The following is a 24,931-nucleotide window of genomic DNA, read 5'->3' on the forward strand; positions in this document are numbered from 1 at the left end:
ACATTTCAGTCACAGGGCTGCAAGTACCAGTCACCAGGTGAAAGAAAAGAACAAATTACTACCCACAATTAAAGAATCTTAGCATTCAGGGGAAAGATAGGTGACGAAAAGGACGGAAGAATGATGATAAAAAATGGAACAGGTGATGTAGCAAACAAACCCTTTGCTCCAGGACAAAATTTAGGAAGACTATTTTGAGCACTTTGGTCATTACAAAACAATCGTGTTTGTATAGGTTCCACTTGTCTTGCTTATTTTCCCTTGGGCTTTTACTGACTGAATAATGCAGGTGCTCCAGGTACTGTGAGTCCACAGTGACACCAGCAGGAGAAGAAAAAGGTAAGGGTCTTGCTATAATTTCTCCTCTGGTCAACTTAACTCATTACAATATACTGTTTTTTCTTACTCTAACTCCTTTCTTCACCCCTCTTCCTTTCCTTTAGTTAAAAAAACAAGGAAAAAAAATCTTATTTACTTAAAATATGTTCATTGCCTATAACCAATTTCCAAATTTCTTTTTAGACTTTTAGACTCACACTCCAGTTGCTATGGAAACAAAAAATCAAAACTCCTCTTACAGAACACAGGGTTTTTTCCCCCAACAATTACAAAAAGAATTGTTTTTATGTGAGCTCTCTTATCTATTTTTACAAATAATAAACTGCTTACGATGTTTTGAATTGACCTAAACAACTGGGGGGAAAAAGTAATTCTAATCCATGTTCATCAGTTCTTCCTCCATGCATAGAACTTAAAAGAAAATCCTTCCACCTTAAGTGAAAATTAATAAAAATGAGTGTTGGAGTATACAAAGAGCATTACAACTTTATAGTTTTTTGTAAGCCACTTAAATGTGAATGCCACACAGATAAAATGTAAATGTAAAAGTTAGAACGGTTGAGCTAAAGTGCCTTTTGTTGTAAATGCGTAAAAGTGTAAATGGAAAACACATTAATTCAGGAATATTCCAAATGCTGAAGAGGCTTTTTTTTTTCTACCTTCCATAAGACTCTCCAAGATGAACTTATTTAAGTGCATAAGCCCAACATGAAGGGCTGACCTGACTACTCTTGTCCCAGTAATACCCCAGAGGTTCCACTGGGAAGAATCTTATGGATAAATCATGTCTGCAGAAATTCTCACTGTATTTCATATAATGGGGAAAGGGAGAAACATACTAAAAATAGAGCACCATTTTCCTCCTCGTTAACTTTTTAATTTCAAAACAGTAATTAGTAATATGGCATTATTATTGTTCTTCATTATATTTCCACTGACTGAAGCATTTTCATGTTTCAATTGAAAGATCAAAGAATCTGAAGATGAAGGCTGTAAAGTGTTTAAATACTGCAGAACACAGACTAAGCAGCTTAGTCACAAACAGAAGTTGATCTGAGCTGCCCCAGAGCCATATTTTTAAATTCATCAGCTTCCATACAGATCCCTACTGTTGTTAAAATTTTTCCACCTTGTCTTCTTCCAGGACTGATACCTGTGCACATGCTGTATGGATGGCTCTTTGCTTGTTGCACAGGAAGAGCAAACATAACTGAAGACGCAAGTTTCTAAGCAGGAGCTGGCTGAGCACACAGGTGAGAACACTGACAGATCAATAACATCTGTTTCAAGAGTTGAGGTTTGGCAGGCAATTTTTGAGATGATTTCATGTAAAGCTGCCTGTACCACTTGTAGGTATTGGGCACTCTCAATACCTACAACTTCCCCAAATCAAGCAGTAAAGTGGAAATCCTGCATAAGGTTCAAAAGTGACCACTGAGGAAAAAAAATCTGCCATGGAGCCTATAAAACAGCAGCTTTCACTCTACTAGGACTCCTTAACTACCAAGCACTTTCCTCCAGGGCATGAGGTTTCTTGGGGTGCTTGAGAAATGCCTTTACAAAAGGCTGAAGGAGCAATTGATCAGTCTTCCCCTTCTAGCAGCTGAGAAAAGATGATAATAAACAGTATATGCTCCTTCTGCCCACTGAAAACATACAGGCAACTTTTTATTTTATTCCGACTGGGAATAAAAATCCAAATTACATGGCCCAAAGTTATAAGAAACTAATAATGGAAAGATAGCTAGCTTACAAACAAATCTACTGAGAAGAAAAATCAAGTGTTGCATTTAGCAACAGAAAACCTCAGATTTAGTTATTTCTGCATGTGAGAGATGGCAACACATCTATCCACAGACCTTAAGTTGCTCGTCCACTACCCTTGTGACTTCTCCAGCCATGGATTCAAGTGTCTCTTGGATTGGATTGGAGAGTGCACCATTTGCTCCTGCCCAAGAAGCTCCACCGAGGTGATACAGATTTGGTAAGAGCTGTAAGACAGGAAGAGTATCCTCAGAAAACACGCTCATCACTGTCTTCAGGACAAACAGCAGGAAATTTCTTTGGCTGAAACAAAGTCTTCATAAATTAGAATTATGACTTCAAATACTAGCTATAGTTGGTCATCAGAAGGAAATACTCTTTTGTGACACATATTATTATTTTCACTGCCTAAAACCAGAAAAGCTGCAAGCACACACAGAACTGCTCTCAGCACTGCCAGCATGCTGGGAAAGGCTTACTGTTTTGGAGTTCTTAGCATCCCGCATCAGCCGTTCCGCACATTTGACATCCTCCTGTACAGCATCCACACCGCAGTTCCTTAAAGAGTTGAGATGATCTTGCACTTTTACACATATTCTGTCAATCATCTACTTGAACAAAAGGAATACAAAAGATAAAACATCAGGACGTTGGTCAAACACAACCTTAATCCAGTCCAAGTAGAAAATCAATAGCAGCATGATGAGATTTGCAGTGACAATATAACAACCTGGAAAGGCATGACAAAACCTTGGCAGTATGTCAATACTATAGAAGGAAAGAACTACATCTCATAAAGACACCCCCTAAGCATTGCAAAATAAATAAAACTTTACCATCAGGAAAAATAAATGCTGTGGAATATTTCCCCCCCAGAAACCTCCAGGATAACTGCAAATAATCAACAAGTTATCCTATTTAAGTGTTACTCTGGTTTTTGGATCAAATTTAATGCTGAAAATGTTTTTGATATACCTAAGACTATAGTCTAAAGGTCTCTGAATTGTTAAGAAGTTCAGACAGTAAAAGAAAGCTCTGTTCATTCAACAAATACTAACAGTGATTTCTCCAGTCTAAGCAAAACGCAACTGCGCAGGCTTCTGCAGCATTCTTTTAAAATGTAAATATTCCTAGTTGCAAGGGAATTAAAACTATCAAAGCAGAAGTTTCCATCAGACATTTCACAGTGGGATAAATTGGACTTAATCTGTACCCACAAGACAGTTCATTCAACACGTTGCAAATGCAGGGCAGGTGGTATATGTGTATCTTACAAGACAAATCACTAAGAATGCCTGACACATAGTCAGCTTTGATTAAGATATATGAGGCAGGGAGATATAATAGTTAAAAGTCTTTATCAGCCCACTTAGCATACATCAGAACCGGCTATTTGACATTTTGAAGCAACATCTGAGTGCCTGCACCATCATATAAAGCCTACAGTTCCAGCATCTTGTATCATTAGCAATGAGAACTGAAATAATTTCACAGCATGCTCCTTTTGAGATCCACATGAATCTTTCTCTTCAAAGGGTTTTGGGTGGGTATTTTTTTTACAAGTACAAAAAGCTAATTAATTATTAGACAGTAGAAAGTCTCATTGGGACATCTGGACAGAAAAAAAAAAACCACTCTGGGAATAATAATGCAATTCTATCATCCTAGAGAGTCTTTTTCAATTCTCTTTTAAAACTGTTTTTAAAATCCATTCCTACTGTACACAATTTAGTACAGAAATCAGTAACTTTATTTCAAAATAACAATAAATTACATTTCCTGAAACTTGATGTGTATGTGGTGTTGGAGAAAAGCACAACTAAAACTATAAAAAAATCTAATAAAAAGAGCTATAAAAAATCTAAACTTATATGATATAGAGATTATTTATTTCAGGGGGGAAAGTGGCATTGGAACAGAAAAATTACTAGAATAGAACAACTGGTCTTACAGCTTCCAGTTCCAGTATATCTCCATATACCATTTTCTCTCTCAAGAGTTAGAGTATACTTTCAGCTTCCAGTAACAAAACACTGTCCCATTAAATTTTAATAACACAGGTAGAGCACAAGCAAACCAAACTGTTCCTGGTTTCAATAGTAGTTTACTTGTTCAGGGTAATACCCTGAGTCTTTCTCTACATGGTACTGCTGTATAGAAGACCTTCATCTCACACATGCTTTGCTTCCAAATACCTTGTCACTGATAATTAATATTTCTTGGAAAACAGTATAACCCACGAGGCACATCTTAAAAGTACTCAGAATGAGAGAGAACTTCCTCCCCAAGCAGATTTTAGGCCTTGAGGTGTCCATTAAGTATGAAATTCTCACCTGCTGAGTGGTGCTAGTGACAATGCCTTGCTGCAGCCGATATGCTTGCTCCTGTAGGTACTTCCTGGTCTCATGGTTACGAAGCAAGTAGTTTTCTATCTAAAAAAAAGAAAAAACAAAAGCAGAAAAAAAGTCAGATTAGGAAACTGATTTGACTCCTCACATTGTAATTCGTTTTCAGTTTTGTGTTTTCAATTTTTCAATTCTGCTGTGTCAGAATTGGGGACTGACAAGAAAAGAGCTGCCTAATTATTTGTTTATCATCTGCAAACTATTTTGTGTGCCTCAGTGCTTAATAACCACATCGGCAAATACAAATTCACTCACAAACTAGTGAAACATAGTTAAACATTGTGGTTTTGCCAATATTTTCTGAAAGAGTGTTCCATTTTGAACAATTTAGCAAGTTATTCTGACAAAGGATTAGATCCTGGTTTGAGAAATATTTGAAGGGACTCTTAACTGTTGGGTGCTGTAGATATCATGATGACTCAAGATATTTGATTCATTTCTTTCAGATGTCTTTGGCCTGCTGCAAAGACAGATTTGAAGAGCAGTATGTCTGAAGAAAAAATAACTATCTAAAAGTGCCTAAGTGATAGTGAAGCCTCACTTCACCTGTTGGTTAATTAAAGCTAAGCAGTACAGAAGTGCTCTTTAGAGACAAATGATTCCTGCTAACAGGCCACCACAGTGGTCACAGTTGCTGCTTCATAGTTAGAGTAACCCCCTAACCCTGCTCTATCAAATTTGGTGAAGCCAAAAACACCTATTAACAAACTGTTCAAGGTTCATCAAAGGTGATGGACCTGGCCTGAAAGAGAGAGGGGAGCAAAGATGAGTGGAGTAGCCAGCAGGTTGTGAGGCTGAGATCAGGGGGGCCAGTCACCTCTAAGGTGGCGGCAGCAGCAGCAACAACTGCAACATCTGACCACAGCCCAGAGCAAATCCCTGGATTTATTCACTTTGCCCAGCCAAGCCAAGTGTGCTGCAGAGACACCAGAGCTCAGGAGGGTGGCTGCTGTGTCCATCAGTCAATCAGTGCAGTTGTCCCAGCACCAGGCTCAGTCCATGCAGGAAGGCTTGCATCTCCACCTGCAGGAATCACCTGTGTTGCGTTCACAGCACCACTCCTGACACTGATACCTTTTCTAGGAGCTAACTTCCTCATGTTGTGTGAAGAAAGCATAACCACACATTAAAACAAACTCAGGGTCTAACAGTTTTAGCAACCTTGATATGAATAAAAGGAAATGCTCTTTGTACATAGTGCCTAATTAACACACAGAATTTAAATCCCCACGGCCAGAAGCTTCCCTGTACTTTTTTCAGAAATGCATCTACCAGTCTAGATGTGAACAAGGCCAATTAGATTAAATGAGATGTAAGAAATATGTCCATCCCCCATGAATCAGATTTTTAAAAGCAGAATTGAGAGAATTTTAATGCATCAAAGAAAAAAATACTAACTACCAGCACCTCTCCCTGTGATGCTCAAATTACAGAAAGCAAGGATCATACACATTTGCTTTTTAATCACAGTTATCTGTAAGAACTATTTATAACGTTTTTATGGCCTTACCCTGGCTGAAGGAAAACTGCTCATTAAAGAGATGTGAAATGTGTGCTTCCTGACTGAGCAGGAGGCTTGTTTGGAGCTCGCAAGATTTACCATATTAAAACTCAGCTGGGAGTTTTATAAGTCAGGCAAGTGGAACACTACAGATACTGTCAACACCTTTTCATCCAAAAGAACATGCTGGTGCAGTTGCTTACTTAGGGCTACACAGTGTGTGAATTTTATATGTACAATATAAAACACAGGCAGTAAATGTTTTCATCCTCCCTCAAATTGAAGAGAACCCTTTGTCCTGTACAGAGCTGACTGCACTTTTTATGCCAATATAAAAAGCCTGCACCAGTAATTCTAAACATTTAGTAATACTCACAGGCACATATGTAACAAACATGCAGTTTCTAACTCTCTTTCATAGTCAGGCACACAGTAATACCAGGTCTAGTTTGCATTTTTTAGTTATGATATTTTGACACCACTGCATTCCATCAGCCTTCACTCCCAGCATTCTGCAGAATAAAAAGCTCTTGCAGCACTTGATTACCATGTCTATGTCTCTGCAAACCAAACAATCCTTGAATCCAGTATAGAATTCTTATTCAGCCAAGCATGAAGTCTCAGAAACTTAAAATTACTATATTTTTGCTGGTGTGATTTCTGTTCATTGGTGGCATATGCAATACCTTTTGCAGAGCCTCTTCTGTTTTCTCAGGGTTCGTTTTGAGTGCTTGGGAGGCATCATTCATCGGTATAGGCATGAATCTCAATGTATAATTCCTAAAGAAAAAAAAATTGATGGTGAAAGTTAATCTAATTACTGTATCTCTTTAGAATCACTGTAATTTTTTTTTTATGAAGAATAACCTAGAAGGGAGAAATAAATGCATCCAGCTTGTCCATGGATGGTACTAAGAATGTATTTTTCACATTTTTAAGTGAAATAGTTGGAAGTATATACGCTCTTTTTGCTGCTAATTCTTCTTTACTACTAGAAAGAGAGGTAGATTTTGAAAAGCAGTTACATGGCCAATGCCCAGTGGCTGCTGATTAAAAGCCTATCAGCCCTGTGTACCTCTGTGCACAAGGCTAGATTATTTTTGTGTATCTAAACAGAACAGGGAGAATCGGTGCCTGCTGGAAACCGTATCAGATCTAAGACTAAGTGGAAATACTCAGTAATAGACAGATAGCAACTAAGAGACTGAGTTTTAGAAATTTACTATTTAATAACTTCTCATGTTTACAACAATTTGAAGACACTTGCTGCATTTTTAATAAAAAGCTGACAAAACAAGCATAGCATCTCCACGTTGCTTTATGCAAACAATTGCTCCCTGCATTTTCCTTATTTGCTTGCAAAATGTTTCTGCAGCTTAGTCCATCTGCTGCAATGAGAAATTAAGGACAGGAGTTTGGTCCTGAGTCAAAATTACATTTAAACTCTGAGAACATAAACTGACTATCATAATAAAATTATACTTAAAATGCCACCTACAGTGGTATGTCCACACAACTTCAGACTTGAATAAATGGGGGGGGGAGGAAAAAAAACAGCAGGAAGTTTTTAAAACCTGGAAAGGAAATTATTCTTTCTATTTTCAATTAATCCTTTATTTCCTGCAAACATTTCTTTCTCCTCCTTCTGCAAACATCCCACTAACCGTCTGTTCCTATTCCATCCAGAGCTACACAAATATGTTTGGAACCCTCTATTCTTGAGCGCTTTGAAGTTGGCAATTTCAGTTGAGTCACCACCATTGATGACAGCAGACCATGCTACTCCCAACAGCAGACACCTTAAATAGTGCGAAACTCCAAGCTTCTTTCCCTCCTTCTCCCACCAGGTGCTTGGACACGTGCAACACCATTCTCTGAAGGGCAGTGTCCTCCTGAACTGCAAACACACCGATTCCTCACTGATATCATCCAATATTTTACTTTAAATGATAATGGAAGGCTTTTATGTTTCTTCCTCAGCGCAAACATGGTGATGTATAGTGGCAGGCAAAGTCCCTGTCCTTCCACAGTGTCCAACTGTCTAGTGCATCAGACAGAAAATTACCTCTTCTTTTTAGCTGACTTGTCCTTCAAAAGAACATTGCAAACTATACAGACCCTGATATGTGTCCTCATGTAATACTAACCAGTGTCCACCACCATGGGGAGAATTTTTAAACGTCAAAGATGCTGAGCTCAAAGACAGATAATTACAGAACTTGCTGATTGCCTGACAGGTGGGGTATTTATTTAGTTAAAAAAAAAAAAAGGTAGTTTTCTAAGGATCTCTGCAGCTGTTTGACATTTATTACATCCCATTCATTGAAATCTGTAATTGCCAGCTCTCATGCTAGCAGTTATATGCTAAATTCAATTTAGTCAAAGACTTGGTGCACCCTCCCTCACACATATGGACACACAGAGCTGGAGGAGAGCAAATGAAAGGCAAGGAGATTTTCATGGACACACAATCACAGAGGCAAAACTTTCTTTCCTACCCTAAGGGAGGAAGGAAATCCTCAGTACTTGGGTTGCTTTCAGACACACAGTATTATTTTCATCTAAGAATTTACCAGCCCTTAGGGGAAAATATCAAGAATTTAAAGCTCACTTTTCAACTTTATCATTATGCTTTTTTTTTTCTCTGTTTCCTTGAAGTCTAAAATATTCCCCCATTCTTCTTTTTATTAACACTCCACTTGTCTCTTGTAAAGGAGTACATTTTGCTACAAACTCAATAATCCAGTAATTTCCTAAGACATTGATATACTCAGCAAAATACCTATATTTAAAAGATGTTAAATTTCAGAGAGGTGCTCAAAGACTGTAGAGGATGTCCCAAAAGAGGTACCAAAAACTTCTTGTTCTAGATACAACATGTGTGACAACAGTCCTACATTTCATTACATTATTTCCCCTGTAGTAACTTCTGATCCACACACTACGTATGCTCTGTGCTGCAGTGGAGATTTTACTTACAGGAATAAGATTATCTGGTTTTCAGGTCAGGGTGTGTGAATTTCACATCACTGCTAAGGGAAGAATTCATAGCCCTCTGACAGACTCCAGCATTTCTCCTGAGATATTAGAACTTCACCTATTTCTTCAGTCAGTCCATATAGAAAAAAAAATATTTCAGAAATGAACATGAGATGATGCTGCAGAGTCCTGTGACAGAGGGGGCTCTAGGCTGCAAATCACACATTTATCTTCATATTAAAATTACAGAGATCCGAAACTCTGCTTAATGGCCAAGCTGAATAGGATGCCCACTGCTCTCAAATGCACTCCTGAACTGACACCTGTAAGAGACTCTGCAGAAAATCTTCACAGGACTTCACACTACCTATCTGGGACACCCCTGGAGCAAAATCTGCCAACAGCCATGGCCCTGGAATTCCCTTGCAGGAATAACATTTTCAAACAGCAACAAGCAGACGAAGAAAAGTTGGAGATTAGGAAAGAAAAAAACCTTCCAATTAATTCAGCCTGTTTTGAAGTCTGCTACAAATCACCTCAGCTTCCTGCCTATGCAACTAAAGTCTACCTTTCTTCTTGTTCTGTGGTTTGGTAGATGAATATTTTTCCTAAAATCAAAATAACACGTAGAACACATATCCTTAAACATCTTCAGTATATTTCATTCCATTTTGAGCAATTTTTTTTTCTACAGAATATTGATGGCTTCAGGTATTTTTAGGAAACATATGGTGAAGAATGTTCTCAAAATGTCTTCAAGATGGATTGTTTACAGCCAGTACTGATAGACCCTCTCTTTATGTTTAAACCTTTGTTGCTTGTGGCTTAGTGTGTGATGTTATCAATGTTTTTGACAATTTAAAAATCTTTAAGGCAACATAAAATGACCTCAGCTTCCAAGTTAAATAAATGAGATGTCACCCGGAAAAAGTACAGTGCCACATAATTAACTGTGGCATTCCGGGGGTGTTTTTGTTTAGATTACTTGCTTTTGCCTCAGGATTTCCACCCCTTCTCTATTTACTCATCCAAACACTTTGGAACAGAGAAATAAAGCTGATGTTTTACCAGAAAACAAGTGCATTTCTTTTTCTACCAGACTTCCCTATGCTATTGCCCTTTAACAGAGAAATGTCTGCAAGTTGACAAATAACCTTTGCAAATTCTTACTCACTACAATCAGTGGAATCACTGCAAGATGATTTGCTTAATTATACATAATTTATCTCATTTCCCACATCAGTGCAACTGAACTCATTTCAAAACCGAGTATATAGACTACAATAGTTTCACAAACCAAGTAATTTTATAAGCTCTAGCCTCATGACCCTGGCAAGGGTTAAGGTGCTCCCTTAAGTAGTTATACAGTTTTACAAGATACCTTGTAGGACCGAGCAATAGTAGATTACATTCACTTTCTAAAGAGAGCCTTTGCTCCTGCCTGAGGGATTTCATGATGTGAAAAACTTCAACTGCTGCCTAATTTAAATCTGCAATTCTTCTCTCTTAAGAAAAGTAATAATAACATATAAAGAAATGTGATGGATGTGGAGGGAGATGAAAGCAATTTAACATCTATCACTGGTAATAGCTGCATCTGTGAGTAAACTCATGGAAGCAAAATGACCCAAAGCACAGCAATTACAAAGAAAAACTGCAGGTCCTGAGATCATCACTATTAGTTTCAACTTGCTAGGGGAAAGAAAAAAAGTCAGACGACAAAGGCCCACTTCAGTAATTTTCTGTCATTATGTACAGCTTCATTCACTAGAATAGAATTTCTGCACACTATCAACACAAGAGAATGAAGCAAAGGGAAAATATTACCAAATTCAGAATTTGAACGCTAAGAGCAGAACTCAAGGACCTTAATGCTGATAGCAGAGTATGGATGAAAGAGCCACAGAGCCTCTTCCCATCCTCTTGAAGGATGTGAAGTCATGAATTTTCCTTTAGATTAAACATCCTGATGCTTAAATTTGAGAGCACTCAGCATCTTCAAGATCATATTGACTGCGGTGAGAACTGCAGCTGCTCAGATCATTCAGGATCTTTGGCCTCTTCATCAGACATTCAATTACTTGAGACTTACTTTTCCAGTGCCACAGCTATGTCCTGGAAGCCCTGTGCAGTGATGTTATTCTTGTCCCATATTACAGTTCTGAGAGGGGGTGGGAAGAGGAAAGAAAAAAAATGTAAGTTAAACAAGAGCCACCAAACAAATCCATAATGAACTTTGCATATTGAAATAACACGCTGCTGAATATTCAAAATTGCAGAAGGCAGCACTTTTAAAACTTGTCTTTACTTAGATGGTAAATCCTTGAAATGACAGAAATGATGGATAAATACCCAAAATCCAGTTTCCTGTACTTTAAAGGGGACTGTACTGTATTTTCTATCATTAACATAAGTACCTTTTCTAAAACACAATTAATAGAAAGATTTGGACATAAATTCCTGCTTTTTTGAGGAATAGCATCAAAACCAAAGTTCAAATGTCTCCTTTGCAAGGTCATCAAGGCCATACTGAAAAACCAGAAAATTGCAGTGACTGGTCAATCTCTGTTCCACATAGGCTACGTGTATTTTAAAAATTCATGCTGATCAGAGGTCAAAATTTGCAGATTATTACACATTCAGCCCTACACTAAGCTCATCACACTGTTCACATGATTTCCCAAGCAACACAAGTAGCTGCCAAAATAAACCATTAGGTTAGGTGCATAAATGGTAGCTCTTCTGAATTCACAGTAATGATAAGAGTGATCAAGCCTTCCCCTCCTCCCCCAGTTCAGACCACTCAAGCAGACTGCTTGGCAATTTGCAAACACATGTTCAAAGATCTCATTAGTAGGCAGAAGAGACAGACAAGCAGATAAATCTTGCTTCTGCTAGAGCACCAGTTGTAGCTGTTCTTAAAAAAAAAAAAAAAGGCACAAAACCAAAGATTTCTGGTGTTTAAAAGAGAGAGAGAAAATAAAAAGATGGATGGCATGCTTTCACAAGTAGTGACATCCTTCTGTTGTTATACAATTATCCCTCTGTTTTTTAGATGAAAGGTAAGAAAGAGAGGAAGAGAGATTCTACACTCACTCTGCAAACATCAGGTATGTTAAGGGTCAAATCTTGAATATTTCTGCCACTGGAAAGTGTGTTTATACTTCTACCTGGGTGTCATTTTATAACATTTTGGCAGAGCCAGTTACCATTGCATTATTCAGCCTGTAATCACACCACAGACTGTGGTGACATTATGTCAACTGTGACATTCAGCATACTGTGAAACATTTCAGTCTGCCACCCTGAAATGTATCAAGACTTTATTTCCTCAAATATTGTGGTCATTTCAGGTTAATGCATTCAATAAACCTAAGCCATCCCTCCTGTGCTTTCTTGACATTTTTAATATTCAGTTTGGGCACAGCAACACAAAGGCCAGAGGATCCTTGCCTCTTGAACAAAATAGCCAAGACTGTTTGGGGGAATTTCTTATCCTCCAGGGAACAAATACTTGGAGACCAAGTAAAAAGTGGTCTTTTTACACTGACAATACACTGAGGGAGGTTCATTTGCACAGTCTGAAGAGGAGGAGGGAGGATTATTTTTCCTGATGAGGGTGACATATTTAGAGGTCCCCATCCAGATTTATGCTGATTGAAGGTTTTACTGTTTGTGAAACACATGCTGGATAGAAAAAGAGTGATACTCTCAAGCCATCACTGCCAGACATGCTAAAAAGCAGTGAAGTTGTTGGGCAGATGAAGTTGCAAAGAAGATATGCCAAGGTCCATCAACACAGTAGGAAGGAGAGAAAGGAAGGATGGATGGTCCACGCTGCTCCCCATTCTGAATTCCACATGCTCTTAGTTCTACAAACTGACACTTCGGAAGACAAAGAATAATTCCCTTCAGTTTCCTACCCAAGTATCAGAATTTTCTCTGCTGGGAAAGCCTCCAGTAAGAAGGAGAGAGCAGAACACAAGAGAGCAGCTAAGCACTAGAATTGAGTTTCCAGGGACATTGTGGAATCTTGGTACTTAGAGATCTTCAAAACCTGCATGGACAAGTCTCTGAGCAACCTCACATAGCTTTAAGTTGGCCCAGCTTTGAGAAGAACATTGGGTTTATTCAATAGAGAGCTCCGTAACAATGTAATTTTTTCTGTCATTCTAGAAATTTGAAAAGTCTTTTAATTCCAACAAGAGACCTTTCTGTTTAAATGTAGAAAATTTTCCCCAGTTTCAGTTAAGGAAATGTATTTGATGGGACAACTTCCTTCTCTTGTTTTTCTGTTGTTATTTTCCTTTCTCTTAAGAAAAAGAAGGATGAGAATCCTTCCAAATAAAGGCACTTTAAAGTGCCTGTACACAGAAAGGTTCTGAAGAGAAACAGATTGAGAATAAGCCAACTACTTCAGTATTATTAAGCCATTCTACTGTTTACTGCAAATACATTTCACTTACCTGAGTTTGGTGTTTATCTGTAGGGCTTTTGCCAGCATCTTTGCTCCCATATCTCCCATGGCATTTCCACTAATATCCACTTTTGTGAGAGAAGTATTGCTGCCCAAGGCATTAATAATGATGGTGACCTCAGTCTTCAGCTTGGAATCTGCGAGCGACAGCGACTGGAGAGGCTGTGGATTATAGAAAATGCACTGATAACAGAGCTGAAAACGCACTCATTCCTCAAACACCAACTAAAAGAGGTCACAAGTTTCCCAAACTCTTGGGGACAGAAATAACATCAAAGAGTTATTTCTGTGTTAGCTGCAAATCCCAACAACACATGATAAATTGGGAGTCAATAACTTACAGCACAGGTGTCAAACACATGCATACAAGCAGATTAAGTTGTAACACCCTGTGAAAAAATTATTTCCAAGTGGCAGTGCCTCCAACTTCCTGAGTTCTACTAATACTAAGTACAGAATACAGTGTAAACCTCAAAAAAGGGAAGATAACAACAACCAGCTTCACAAGATATCTTCCAGTGTCCAGTGGGTTTTGCTTCACCAGCATTCGCATTTTCAGTGAAAAATAAAAGTATCTACCATTCCCCTTCTCTCCCTCAGGCTGAGACTTTTGCCCAAGGGCAAATTACAGTCCAAGGCATTGTTAAAACAGTTTCCTTAAAGTGTTTTATTATTTTTACTTCAAATTTAGGAGTGATTTTGCATATCTGTTCCTTCAACAAAGGGCATGGGTTTTCAAGAAAAGATAAAACTGTAGCAGGTCTGAAATTCAAAGCAATATTGAGGTTTTTTTACAATGAATAAGTCTACTCATTGTAATAGATACTACAATATTTTTCAGAAACTTTATTTTTTTATGAAGCATATTAAGCTGAAACTATCTTATTTGGCTCCAGCAAGTCATACTCCAAGCCTCAAAAAAACCTTTTCTAAAAATGCCCATATTTCCTCCACTCTCAATACCCCCAACACTCAACAGCAGGAGCTCAAGAACCATGGTTAACTTATCCCCATGCCTTGCATAGATATTACAGCTCCTAAAAGTGCAATTTGTCTTTGGTGATGAATGAGGACTCACAAAACATTTCCCTTACTCAAGTGTGAGTCCATGCAGAGAAGTGTATCGTCATTATATACCCACTTAGGCATGTGCTGAAGGATGAAATATTGGAGCCTAAAATCCTCAAATAGCCAGCACAAGAAAATCAACATCACATAGCAATGAGCCACAGCATTTATGTTACATCCTGAAGTTCAGATAAATTAAAATAAACCAACCAAACTCTGCACACCTTCCAGGGTCCAAGGTCCTTGCATCATACCTGCTATACAATCAGATCTAACTCCCCAGACACCACAGGATTACAGTGATAACCAAAAAACTTGCAACAATGCAAGAAATGCACTTACTAATGAGGAAAAGCACAAAAATTTGGAGGCACAGCAGTTGATAATTATAAAGTCTAATAATAACACAAGCCACATGCTGGTTTTATTTTAAATGGAAGTTATTAAATTACTATGCTAATACCCTTAATCTGTCTGGTTTTGAATTTTATTGCACGACATGAAGAGGAATGTAAAGAATTATTAAGAATTTAAAAGCAATATTAACATAAAAATGTTAACATCACATTTAGAATGGCACTCAGGAGCTCTTGACAGAAGTCTGAGAAGCCCTTTTGCTGACAGATTCACAGTAAAGCAGCACCATGCAGCACTAGGAGAAATCAGCAATAAACTTGTGAATGTGAGATTGTTTCTGTTTTTCATGTGTCACTTTAGAAATGGGCATTGGAGTAAGTGAGCTGCACATGGTCCCTCCCACATAATTTTTCTAAATCTCAAATATCCTCCCAGGAAGCTTCTTGCATTCCAACACTATGACAAAACAGTATATGACTGAAAACACTTCTGTACTGTGTTCTGTAAGGATTGACAGCCATGCACCATCTAAATATTCATTAAATTATCTGATCATTACATTAAAAATCCCAAATGAAACAACAACAAACAAACAAAAAAAAGGAATCAAAACCAAATCCCCCACAAATATGGGAAATACTCTACAAACATTTCTTTTAACAACTTAATAGTTTTAGCTAGATATTGAGAAAACAGAAGTCTAAGGAGCACTTTCAGTGTCCCTGCCCTGCTACAGAAAACAGGTACTTTGCCAATACAGAGAAAATGCCTCAACATAATCTTTTTAAGGAAGAGGAACGCTCAAAGTACAAATTTACAATTAGAAATGGTATGATTTTATTCATTGATTCAGTCATACTTCTACTGGAAAAAACCCTAGGAATTAAATCAAGCTAAATTTGTTTTTCCTAAGAACAAAAATGCTGCAAAAAGCCACCAAGAGCCAATTCTGCACCAAGCACTCAACTAACAACTAAAGATAATCATCACTAGAAATTCACTGCACCTATGCAGGAGTGATTACCACTCTGAGTAACAACACTGCATACCTGCAGTGTAACATCCATTTTTGCAACAAGAAAAGGAATGGGCTCCTTAAGAACACATTATAATAGTCTGCACACTATAGCGCCTATTTATCTAAAAAAATACATGAAAAGAACCCAAAAAATGAAACTAAATGTTACATTCTTGCTTATATAAAACACCTGTGAAGCTCTGCTATGTAGGTTACTACTACTGCTTTTAAATGCTGCAGAATTACATTTGGGTATCACTCTATTTTAACAGTCATAGAAGCAAGCCACTGATTGTTTAAATCATTTTACTCATGACTCACATTAGCACAGCAACAGAGCTATTTAAAGTGTGCATAAACACATGAAGAAGCATTTAGAGATTTTTATTTTAGATTAAAGCCACTTGCTTCAGCTTTCCATGCAGACAATGTTCAGTCCCTAAACTGTGCAGTGTGCTCTGGGCAACATCACACCCTGGTCTCTACAACTGCATCTTAAATTTTTCATGTCCTGTGGCAGTAAATGCATACTACTGTTAGAATGAGGACCACCTCATTTAAGATTCAAATTGAAATAGCTAGAGACTTAAAATAATTTTCTAGCATCGAGATACAGTGAGGACAATCCTAGGCTGCTTTTTGCAACATATTTTTCCCACAGTGCTACAGTGTCTGTCCTCAACTCTCTGGCTGCTAGGACATAGTTCATGCTGGTTTTAGTGCTTGATGAGACAGAAAAAAACCAAGATTCCTTCACTGAAGAGGATTAACAAGAGAAAAGAACATGGGGCAAGAAGAGGCAGGGTAACCCCAAAGGATCATATGCTATATCCCAAATGTTAATGAAGTGACATGAAGGAGAGACAGTTATTCTAAACAGCTAAATAAAACAACTTTTTGGTGAATTATTTCATTATAACGCTGTTTGAAAACAGGATGACAATACATTGTGTAGGTTAGGTTAGGTCAGGAAAACATGGTGGGTAAGAATTACAGGAGCACATCTGACCCGTGTATAGTCTAAAAGGCAGAAAGTGGAACAACAAATGAGGTTGAGAAAAGAAAAGGAATGCAAGAAGTGGAAGCTAATGATGCAAAGGAGAGAGAACTGTGCAAGAATGATACACACAAAATTTAACAGCTACCTTTTCCTACAACCTGGAAGTTTCAAAAAGAGAAGCCAGGAAAGATAAACAAAAGGTTGTAACACTTTAAGTAGAAATAATACAGTGAAAGTTGAAATTTTTGTTCTTAAGATAGTAAAGAAAGTAGTCATAAAATGGGGGGAAATGCCAACAGCATGTTTGAGAAGATGATTTGGGCACTGAAAGGCCACAGAGTGCATTGATGAGGGGTTTTAGGGTGTGGTCTGAGTGGGCAGAAATGTTCACCTGCAACAGAACAAAGGAAAAATGGAAACAGAAAACATACCAAATTACATTTGCTTGTGATTCAGTTCTTCAGGACAGCTGTGAAAGGATAAGCATGAGAAACAGGGCCGGACAGAGACAAATGCCCACACAGAAGCAGGTGGTATCTGATGAAAGGAAACCCCTCAGTACAGGATCAAAAGGAAAAGGAAAGGAGGGGAAGGCAGTCCTGCAGCATTCCCTTTAGAGGCAGAGTAGGAGGAGGTGGTCACACAGCACAAAACAACAAGGTCAGCCTGGTACAAGAAGCAACACAGAGTTTCACCAATACATTACTTAGCACAGCCCTACATCTAGCTTGTGCAAACAAGGATTTTCATTAAGGTGCTCTCATTACAGGTGTTACCTCAATTCGAGTCAGTTTTGGTATCTGTATGAAGAACTTTACCACATCATGCTGACCTTCCATGCTTTAAAGAATAAAACGTGGAGGAAGGCACAGAATCAAGAAACACCAGTACCACTAATCCCATTTAAGAGGACAGAAAGAGCATAGAGGACTGGTTTAATAAATCACTTCAAATACAACTGAGAACTAAGAAAAAGGAATCCAGAACATGAGTCTAATGACCTTGCAAGGCAAGAGACACTGGGAATCCTGGTTAAAACTGCCAGGATACAGACACAGATGGGAGGAGAAGACAGCCAGGCAGTTAATATGGAGAGCATGAACTTGAAGGTGAGACAATAAAGACAACAGGAAGCAGCAGGTGTTCAAACAACCTGAGTCTACAGTTGGCTGTCTCTGGAGAATGAGGAAAGCTTGCTTGGTACTTGCACAGGAAATTAAGGAGAAAGAAAGGACTAAGAGTAGATAAATAAAGATTGACAAGCATGAGAGTAACAGGGCATCTTAAGATCCCCTTCTAACCAAAACTAGGATGCCAAGAATGGGCAAGAACACAAATTCAACCAGAGAAGTATTTCAGAATAACAAAAGTAGAGAAATTAAGCAAGTGAGCAAGCATCCCAGCAAGGTACCCTGAAAAGGTTTTATGAAATTGCTCCCATGACTAAGAAAGGTAAAAAACAGCACAGTGAATGGTTTATTTGCATCTTTGGAAGAAGGAAGGAATTCTGAGAGATCACTGCAGTGACCTTGCATTTTGCCAAGGAGAAGAAAATGTTAATACACAAGAACAGCTATCAAGAAATAATGAATTCTATAAATTAAAAAAAAAAAAAAACATTGCTATTGAAAACACTGTGACCATAATCTCTTATCAGGACACAAAAGTTCTGAAAATTTGTGCCTAAAGGGCTGTATAATTTAGACATAAATAACTAGGTTACACACATCCAACTATTTAAAATGAATATTTTTCAACAACCACAGATCCTAAGACTATCCTCAGAAAATGTCCACCTATGTGGCACAAGTTAATCCAAATTACAATTTGAAAAAAAAAGCAAATCCAAAATGCTGGATGTATCTGTGCAGAGTTATGATCAAATCTTATGCAGCAAATTAAGAAAATGAAGAAAATTATCAGAAATAGACTGTGAGGGTACAAATACACATGATGATAGTAGGCAGAAAGATACTCACTGAATCCTCGTCTTGAATCATCTGAACTAAATTATCAAGTACTGGAGTGAGATTTCTGAGGGAAGAAAAGTTAGGAAGATGATGAAATCAGCAGTTTCTCCTCATCCATTCTCTTGTTATTTAGAAGAAAGAAAATCCTTACTTGGATTTCATGTTGTTAAAGTTTTTGCCTAATGCCAAGTGTCTTATCGACCGGTTTTTACTAAGCCAGACTACAAGGGTTGAGAGATCAGATTCTAGGCCTGTAAAGAATCAGATTAGATTAGGAATTAAAACACATTTTCACAAAAGACCCAGACCAGGGCCAATTACTGATGCTATATTCAAGTAATTATAGCAGCATACTAATTTCCAAAATGTGTAGGAAAATTTCCATTCTTCTATCTTTAAATCTTTTTCTCACTAGTGCCTCTGCTTTTATATGAGAATAAATGCTTTCTCTAAAAGAAACCCTTTAAATCTCCCTGCTAATCAGCTATTAAAGGCACCTCTCAGACACACAGAAGATAATTCAGTCGCCTATCCACAGTCCAACCACCCAAGGGTAGTTCCTCGCAGGGTCAGGCAGAGTTTCAAGTTCCTGGGAGAATTCTGAAATAATGCTAATCACTATCTAGTCTTAGTAGAGCTGTGTACCAACAATATTTCAAAGCCTTCAAAAGCCTGCGAAAAAGGCTAACATAATACACTACAAATAAAATAACCTAAAAAACAAGGCAGATTTTTTTCTACTCCTGAGTAAAAGAAAATTAACTTTAGTATTCCCAAGCTAGTTATGTATTTGAGGAGTCCAGTAGCTAGATTACAATGATTTAGAATTCAGATTCACAGCATAATTTAGATTTCAAATATCTATCTTTATTTATAAAATAAATCTTTTTGCCTAACTGGGCTGAATCAGTAGCTCTCTCAGCTTTCCACCTGTCCATCTTCTTGGGCATTCCACTGTACTGGGAATCTGTTTCTGAAATACTTCTGCACTTGGCTGATAGAAGGGCAAACACAGCAGGTGAATTCTTCCAGTTCATACATCTACACCTTGGATCTGCAAGATGAGAAGCCAGCTCATATTTCCAGGAATACCTGTGCTGGGAAGCACAGAGACTCCAAAACAGAAATATTCAAAGACTATTCCAAAGACTCTAGCAGGTCTTTTCTCACCTGAAGCTCTTGGCTCTTTGCTCCAAATTTCCCCCCTCAGCTTCATTCTGTACCAGACCTTTCCCTTTGTTCTTTCACTATACTTCTAATTCTCATCCAGCTTCTTATCTTCTTATACTTGACCCCAATTTACCCTGGATCTAATATGAGTTGGTGCCATTATTTTATTCTGCTATGTTACACTGATCGCAAACAACAAACTTTTGAGGTTACATTTAGTCTTCCAACGTTCCTTAATAAGAGGCCTTGGTCTGAGACATTTCCATAACAGCATGGCCAACAATCACAAAGCAAGAGCAAGCACCCTTGGTCCCACTGAGAGCTGAAACAAAAAGCATTTCTTGACTTGCACGACTCTCCATTCCTGTTCTGTGTACTTACCATTGTCTGAAATATCTAGGCTGGTGATATTGTGTATTTCTGCTATGCATCCTTCCAAGACTTGTGCACCTCCAGATCTTAACTAGAGACAAAACATCATCCATTTTTGCAAACTAGTTATGGTTTCAAGATCACACAGAAGACAGTGGTAGGAGCTTTGTGAATACAGAAGGCACTAGCAGCGGCAAAAACAACAGCAACAGAAGAAGTTATAGACATCAAAATGACAGCCTATGCACACACTCCTACTGTCCTCACTCTTACTCTCAGTATTTGCATACAAATGAGAAAAGGGACTCTCTTTGCTTTCCCTTGAAACTACCTCTCAGCCTCCAAATCAGGAAAATGCTTAAATGGTTAAACACAGCAAATCCTTTAGCACTTGGGCTGGGCAGTGCCCGAAGGATTGGGGTGAGCATTCTCTACATGAACATTTCCAGTGTCTGGTGATACAAAAAAATAAACTTAGACCAGCCTATCAGCTTGCAACCCTGGCACCCTTGAACTCCACTACAGTCAGGCCTTACAGCAAGCATCTTCTTCCAGCTCTTAGCACAATGCTAAGGTGCCCAAAAGATAAGTGGGGGGCATACAAAACAAAAAAAATCTCAATTAAATTATGCCTCCCTGTTGCTGAAAAGAAAATTCAAATAATCCAGTTGTAAAACAGCCATAAAAGACAATGAACAAGAGAAAACAGTAATACAGCCATTCTTAAGAAATAGCAATAAAAGAAAAAAATTGCAACAATAACAAAATGCCTGACTGCAAAATATCAATTATGATATTATTAATCTGAAATATTACATGACTATAAAAGAAATGTCAGGACTTAATGAAAAAACAATGAAATGTTCTAGGAGAAAACATCAACATTAAGAATTAAAGTAATGAAATCTTACACACTTATTTACTAATGCTACTGAATTAACATCTTTTTTTTCCAAAGGAGCAAAAGCAAAAGCATTTTCTTTTTTTTTGCAGCTATGTACTTTTATATAAGGTGCATTTAAATTTATAAACATCTCCCCGTAAAAGATTTTAGCTGAAGTAGGAAAAAATTCTATGGAAATTTCATTTTTACATTTTCTATCTTCACGTTATTTGCTTCAAAAAGAATGGAAAGCTTTTTCAAACCTCTTCAAAGCTTTTTCACTTCCTGTGCATAAAAACTGTGAAATTTTTTACTTAGTTCACTTACTTGGGTAAATAGTCTGAATCTACCTGCTGATATTTCGGAGGACCATCAGCTTTTATCCATGCTATAATTATAAGAGCCACAAATGCCTTCTAGAAGCATTTTTCAATAAAGATTTGATTTGGCACTTTTTTGAACATTTGAGGTATGTGATGGGTTAACAAGCAGCTGGATAACTTGACCTGAGAATTTGGAGAATGGCCTTTGGTGGCCAATGGTTATCTTTGGTGGCCAAAGATGACACCTAAATCATAAATCACATCCAGAGTGTGAAAAGTACAGAATATAAGGCACCTTACCCTCTTCTCCATAAATCAAAGCCTGCCTATCCTTCACCTCATCCTCTCAATAAGTAGCCATATTACAGGCTGTATTTGGGCCAGAAGTGCTGCAAATTTAACTCAACTTTATTTTAGTAAGAGCATTTATAGCATTTGCTGTATGAAAGCCAAAATCATCCAGTTTTGCTTTGTGCTGCTCTCTCAGTGTGGCCCACCACAAGACACACATTTCACACAGAGTGTCACATCTACTACTGCAGAATCTATGGCAGGTCATACATGGAACTGGATTGGTTGTTGGTAGGGTAAAGTTCTATACACTAAAATTGTACTCACAACAGAATCCAAATGCTTTGGCTATATATACTTTGAGGGCTGAAGTGGACAATTTTTCAGGAGGAGCTTTCAATCTTGTACCAGATAACTCTACATTCAAAATTTTAAATATATAAACATTTCATGAGCACAAATGGTGATATCTATTTGATCTGAAAGTGATGACAAAAACTCCACTTTTAGGATCACAATTTGCTGCAACTGTGTTAAAATACTTTGCACATAAATATATATATAAAATCCGAGATGAATTGAAGTGCTGCTTGTCAACGTGGACTGTGATACTGACAAAAAGACTCTCAGCAACACCTCTACATGATATACTTCTGAGACTACAAAGAAAAGCTCTCAGAAAATGAAGAATAACCCTTCTACAACTAAAAATGCCAAGTGTGTTCAAAGCTATGAGGTACTAATATGGGAAGGGCAAACAAAGCTGCTTACTCGTTTAACAGTTAAGGTAAAGCATGGAGGGTACTTACACAGTGACCAAGCTAAGGGAAGCAGAAGGGAAAAGAGTGAAATACATCAGTGCTGAGCAGGTAGAAATAAAAATGTAATTTTCATAGTAAAAAATAATTTAAAAAAACAACCAAACAAGCAATAGAAAATGATTAAGCTTGGAGATAACATACCAGAAAATTATGGGAGCAAATGAAAAATGGTGGAAGAGGGAAGGAACACAGATTTATCCTTCCATACTTGAGTACAGCTTGCCTGATGCAGGAAAGAAGAGGGCAAAGCTGAAGCATCAGCCTTATAGCCCCCTAGGAGCGTGTGCTTGCAGGAACTGGGAGTAGTGGTGACTGGCTCCAAGCTTCCCACCACTCTCTTTCCAGGTGTAGATCACCCTGCCCAGATCCCAGAGGGTCAGGGAGAGGTGGAGCAGGATCCTGAGGTGCTGGGCCTGTTCAGAGCACTCCCAGCTGCTGGCACATCAACTTCCCTGCTGGTGGAAGCATCACTTCTTTCCAAAGCACATGAGAATGGATAAAGCTCAGTGATGGGCAAAAAAAAAATGTTAAGGGAAGGATCTAAGGAAGTGCTGTCAATCTGGAGGGACCAGCTACAGGAAGGCAACACTGAGTTGGGCAGGATTCCTTCCTTTCTGTCACAAAAGCCATGACCACAAGTGCTTTGGTGTCCAATAAATCTCATTGCTCCTTGAAGAGCTCATTCACATCCCAGCCTGGGTTTATTTCATGAAAGGGTAATATTTTCTCTCCTGTCAGCTCTTGTTGATTTACATGCTAATTTATACTCTCATTACTTATATTTGTGTTTTATTGATTTATTCATTTAAGGCTAAATCATCATCGTAGGACATAATTTTTATTACGTTAATTACTCCTCCCTTCTCCTTCCTTCCTCTGAAAGATAAATTATCATCCATCTGATCTCTCTACTCAGAAGTATATATACTGGACTTGAAAGCTTTGCTATTTGGAATTTACATGTAGTGCTCTTCAAAGTAATATTTTCCAAAAAGTCTAAAATATTAGAAACTATGATATGCATTCACAGTTATTTGTTTTTTTCTTCATAAGGAAATCTGTGCACATTTGATCAATTTGCAATTGATCATTAACCTAAAGGCAAGGATTACTGCACCTCAACATGGTTATCAAGATTGTGTATTTTCTACTTAAAGGGCAACCACTGTACCTGCAGGCACTTCTAGAACAGTTAATACTAAGATGGCATTGGAAATATCTAACAAATGGGAGGCCTTCTTTGCAGCTTAAAAAACTGGGGGAAGTCAGAGAAGGCCTAAAGTGGTTCATGTTGGTTTTGGCAAGAGTCCACCACACAGCTCTCTACAAAATGACTTTGCCTCAAGTGGCTTCCCAGGGTTGTGTCTGATCTTTTCAAATTCTGCTTTAACCACAAAGGAGTCACCCTGCAAGAGCATGGGCAGTCCTGGGAAATAGAGCACACAGCAAAGCACAGAGAAGAAAGAGGAAACAATATAAGGCAAACCAGTTGCCACAATTGTTCTTATTTATTCTTGAGGCCACTTGGACAGTGCTTGTTATGTTAATAACTTTTACCAAAGATCCTTATTGGCTTGAATTGATTAATTGATTAGGAAAATAGAATTTCTCCCAAGGTTAAGAAGCAAACCTGCAGAAGAGGGAGCATGCCTCTGGTTCTGAAGGAAGACAACTGAACCTCAGACATGCCTTCAGGGCATGCAGCTTCCTTAGAGCCATTCAAATTTGGGCACCTCGGAAAATCCTGCTGCTAATCACACCACCAGAGAGCAGAAGCTGCCAAGCATCCAACAGGCTGGCTCAGTGTGTAGTACAGCTGCACTGCAAGGAGACTTTTGCTGATCGGGTGCTTTGAACCTCTGTGCTCATTATTTAGGATGTGTGTTACAGCATCCTAACTTTTATCATAACTGCTTCTCTGAGTTCTCTGCTTCTCATCTTCCCCACAACTTTTGACCACAGAGGAAGAATATCTTGCCCAGTGGATTTCACAGAAACTCTAAAACCTCGTCATTGCACATTTTGAACACATCCTGATAAATATTCCTTACCTCACAGCTACTGAGGTCTAAAGACACCTCCTTCAGATTGTGATTGCAAGCCAGGCCTAATAATAGCGCTCTGAAAAAGATCAATTTTAGAACTGTTTTAAAAAGATAAAGGGCAGCTTTACATCATCATCTAAGTGATCAC

General features: G+C 38.1%; 1 protein-coding gene across 4 annotated transcripts in view; it reads right to left on the reverse strand.

Annotated features, from left to right (window-relative positions):
• CARMIL1 (capping protein regulator and myosin 1 linker 1) overlaps positions 1-24,931 on the reverse strand; it is a 188,935-nt gene that overhangs the window by 48,136 nt on the left and 115,868 nt on the right. For all 4 annotated transcript variants that reach the window (XM_063164873.1, XM_063164853.1, XM_063164863.1 and 1 more), the window contains exons 17-26: positions 24,790-24,859; positions 20,430-20,511; positions 19,030-19,129; positions 18,888-18,942; positions 13,455-13,627; positions 11,081-11,149; positions 6,696-6,789; positions 4,437-4,535; positions 2,583-2,711; positions 2,199-2,330 (exon numbers count right to left, since the gene is read on the reverse strand). In XM_063164873.1, the coding sequence (XP_063020943.1) occupies positions 2,199-2,330; positions 2,583-2,711; positions 4,437-4,535; positions 6,696-6,789; positions 11,081-11,149; positions 13,455-13,627; positions 18,888-18,942; positions 19,030-19,129; positions 20,430-20,511; positions 24,790-24,859 (1,003 nt within the window). The remainder of the gene's footprint in view (positions 1-2,198; positions 2,331-2,582; positions 2,712-4,436; positions 4,536-6,695; positions 6,790-11,080; positions 11,150-13,454; positions 13,628-18,887; positions 18,943-19,029; positions 19,130-20,429; positions 20,512-24,789; positions 24,860-24,931) is intronic.

Source organism: Melospiza melodia, chromosome 1 (assembly GCF_035770615.1).
Source record: "Melospiza melodia melodia isolate bMelMel2 chromosome 1, bMelMel2.pri, whole genome shotgun sequence".
Taxonomy (NCBI): Eukaryota; Metazoa; Chordata; class Aves; order Passeriformes; family Passerellidae; genus Melospiza; species Melospiza melodia.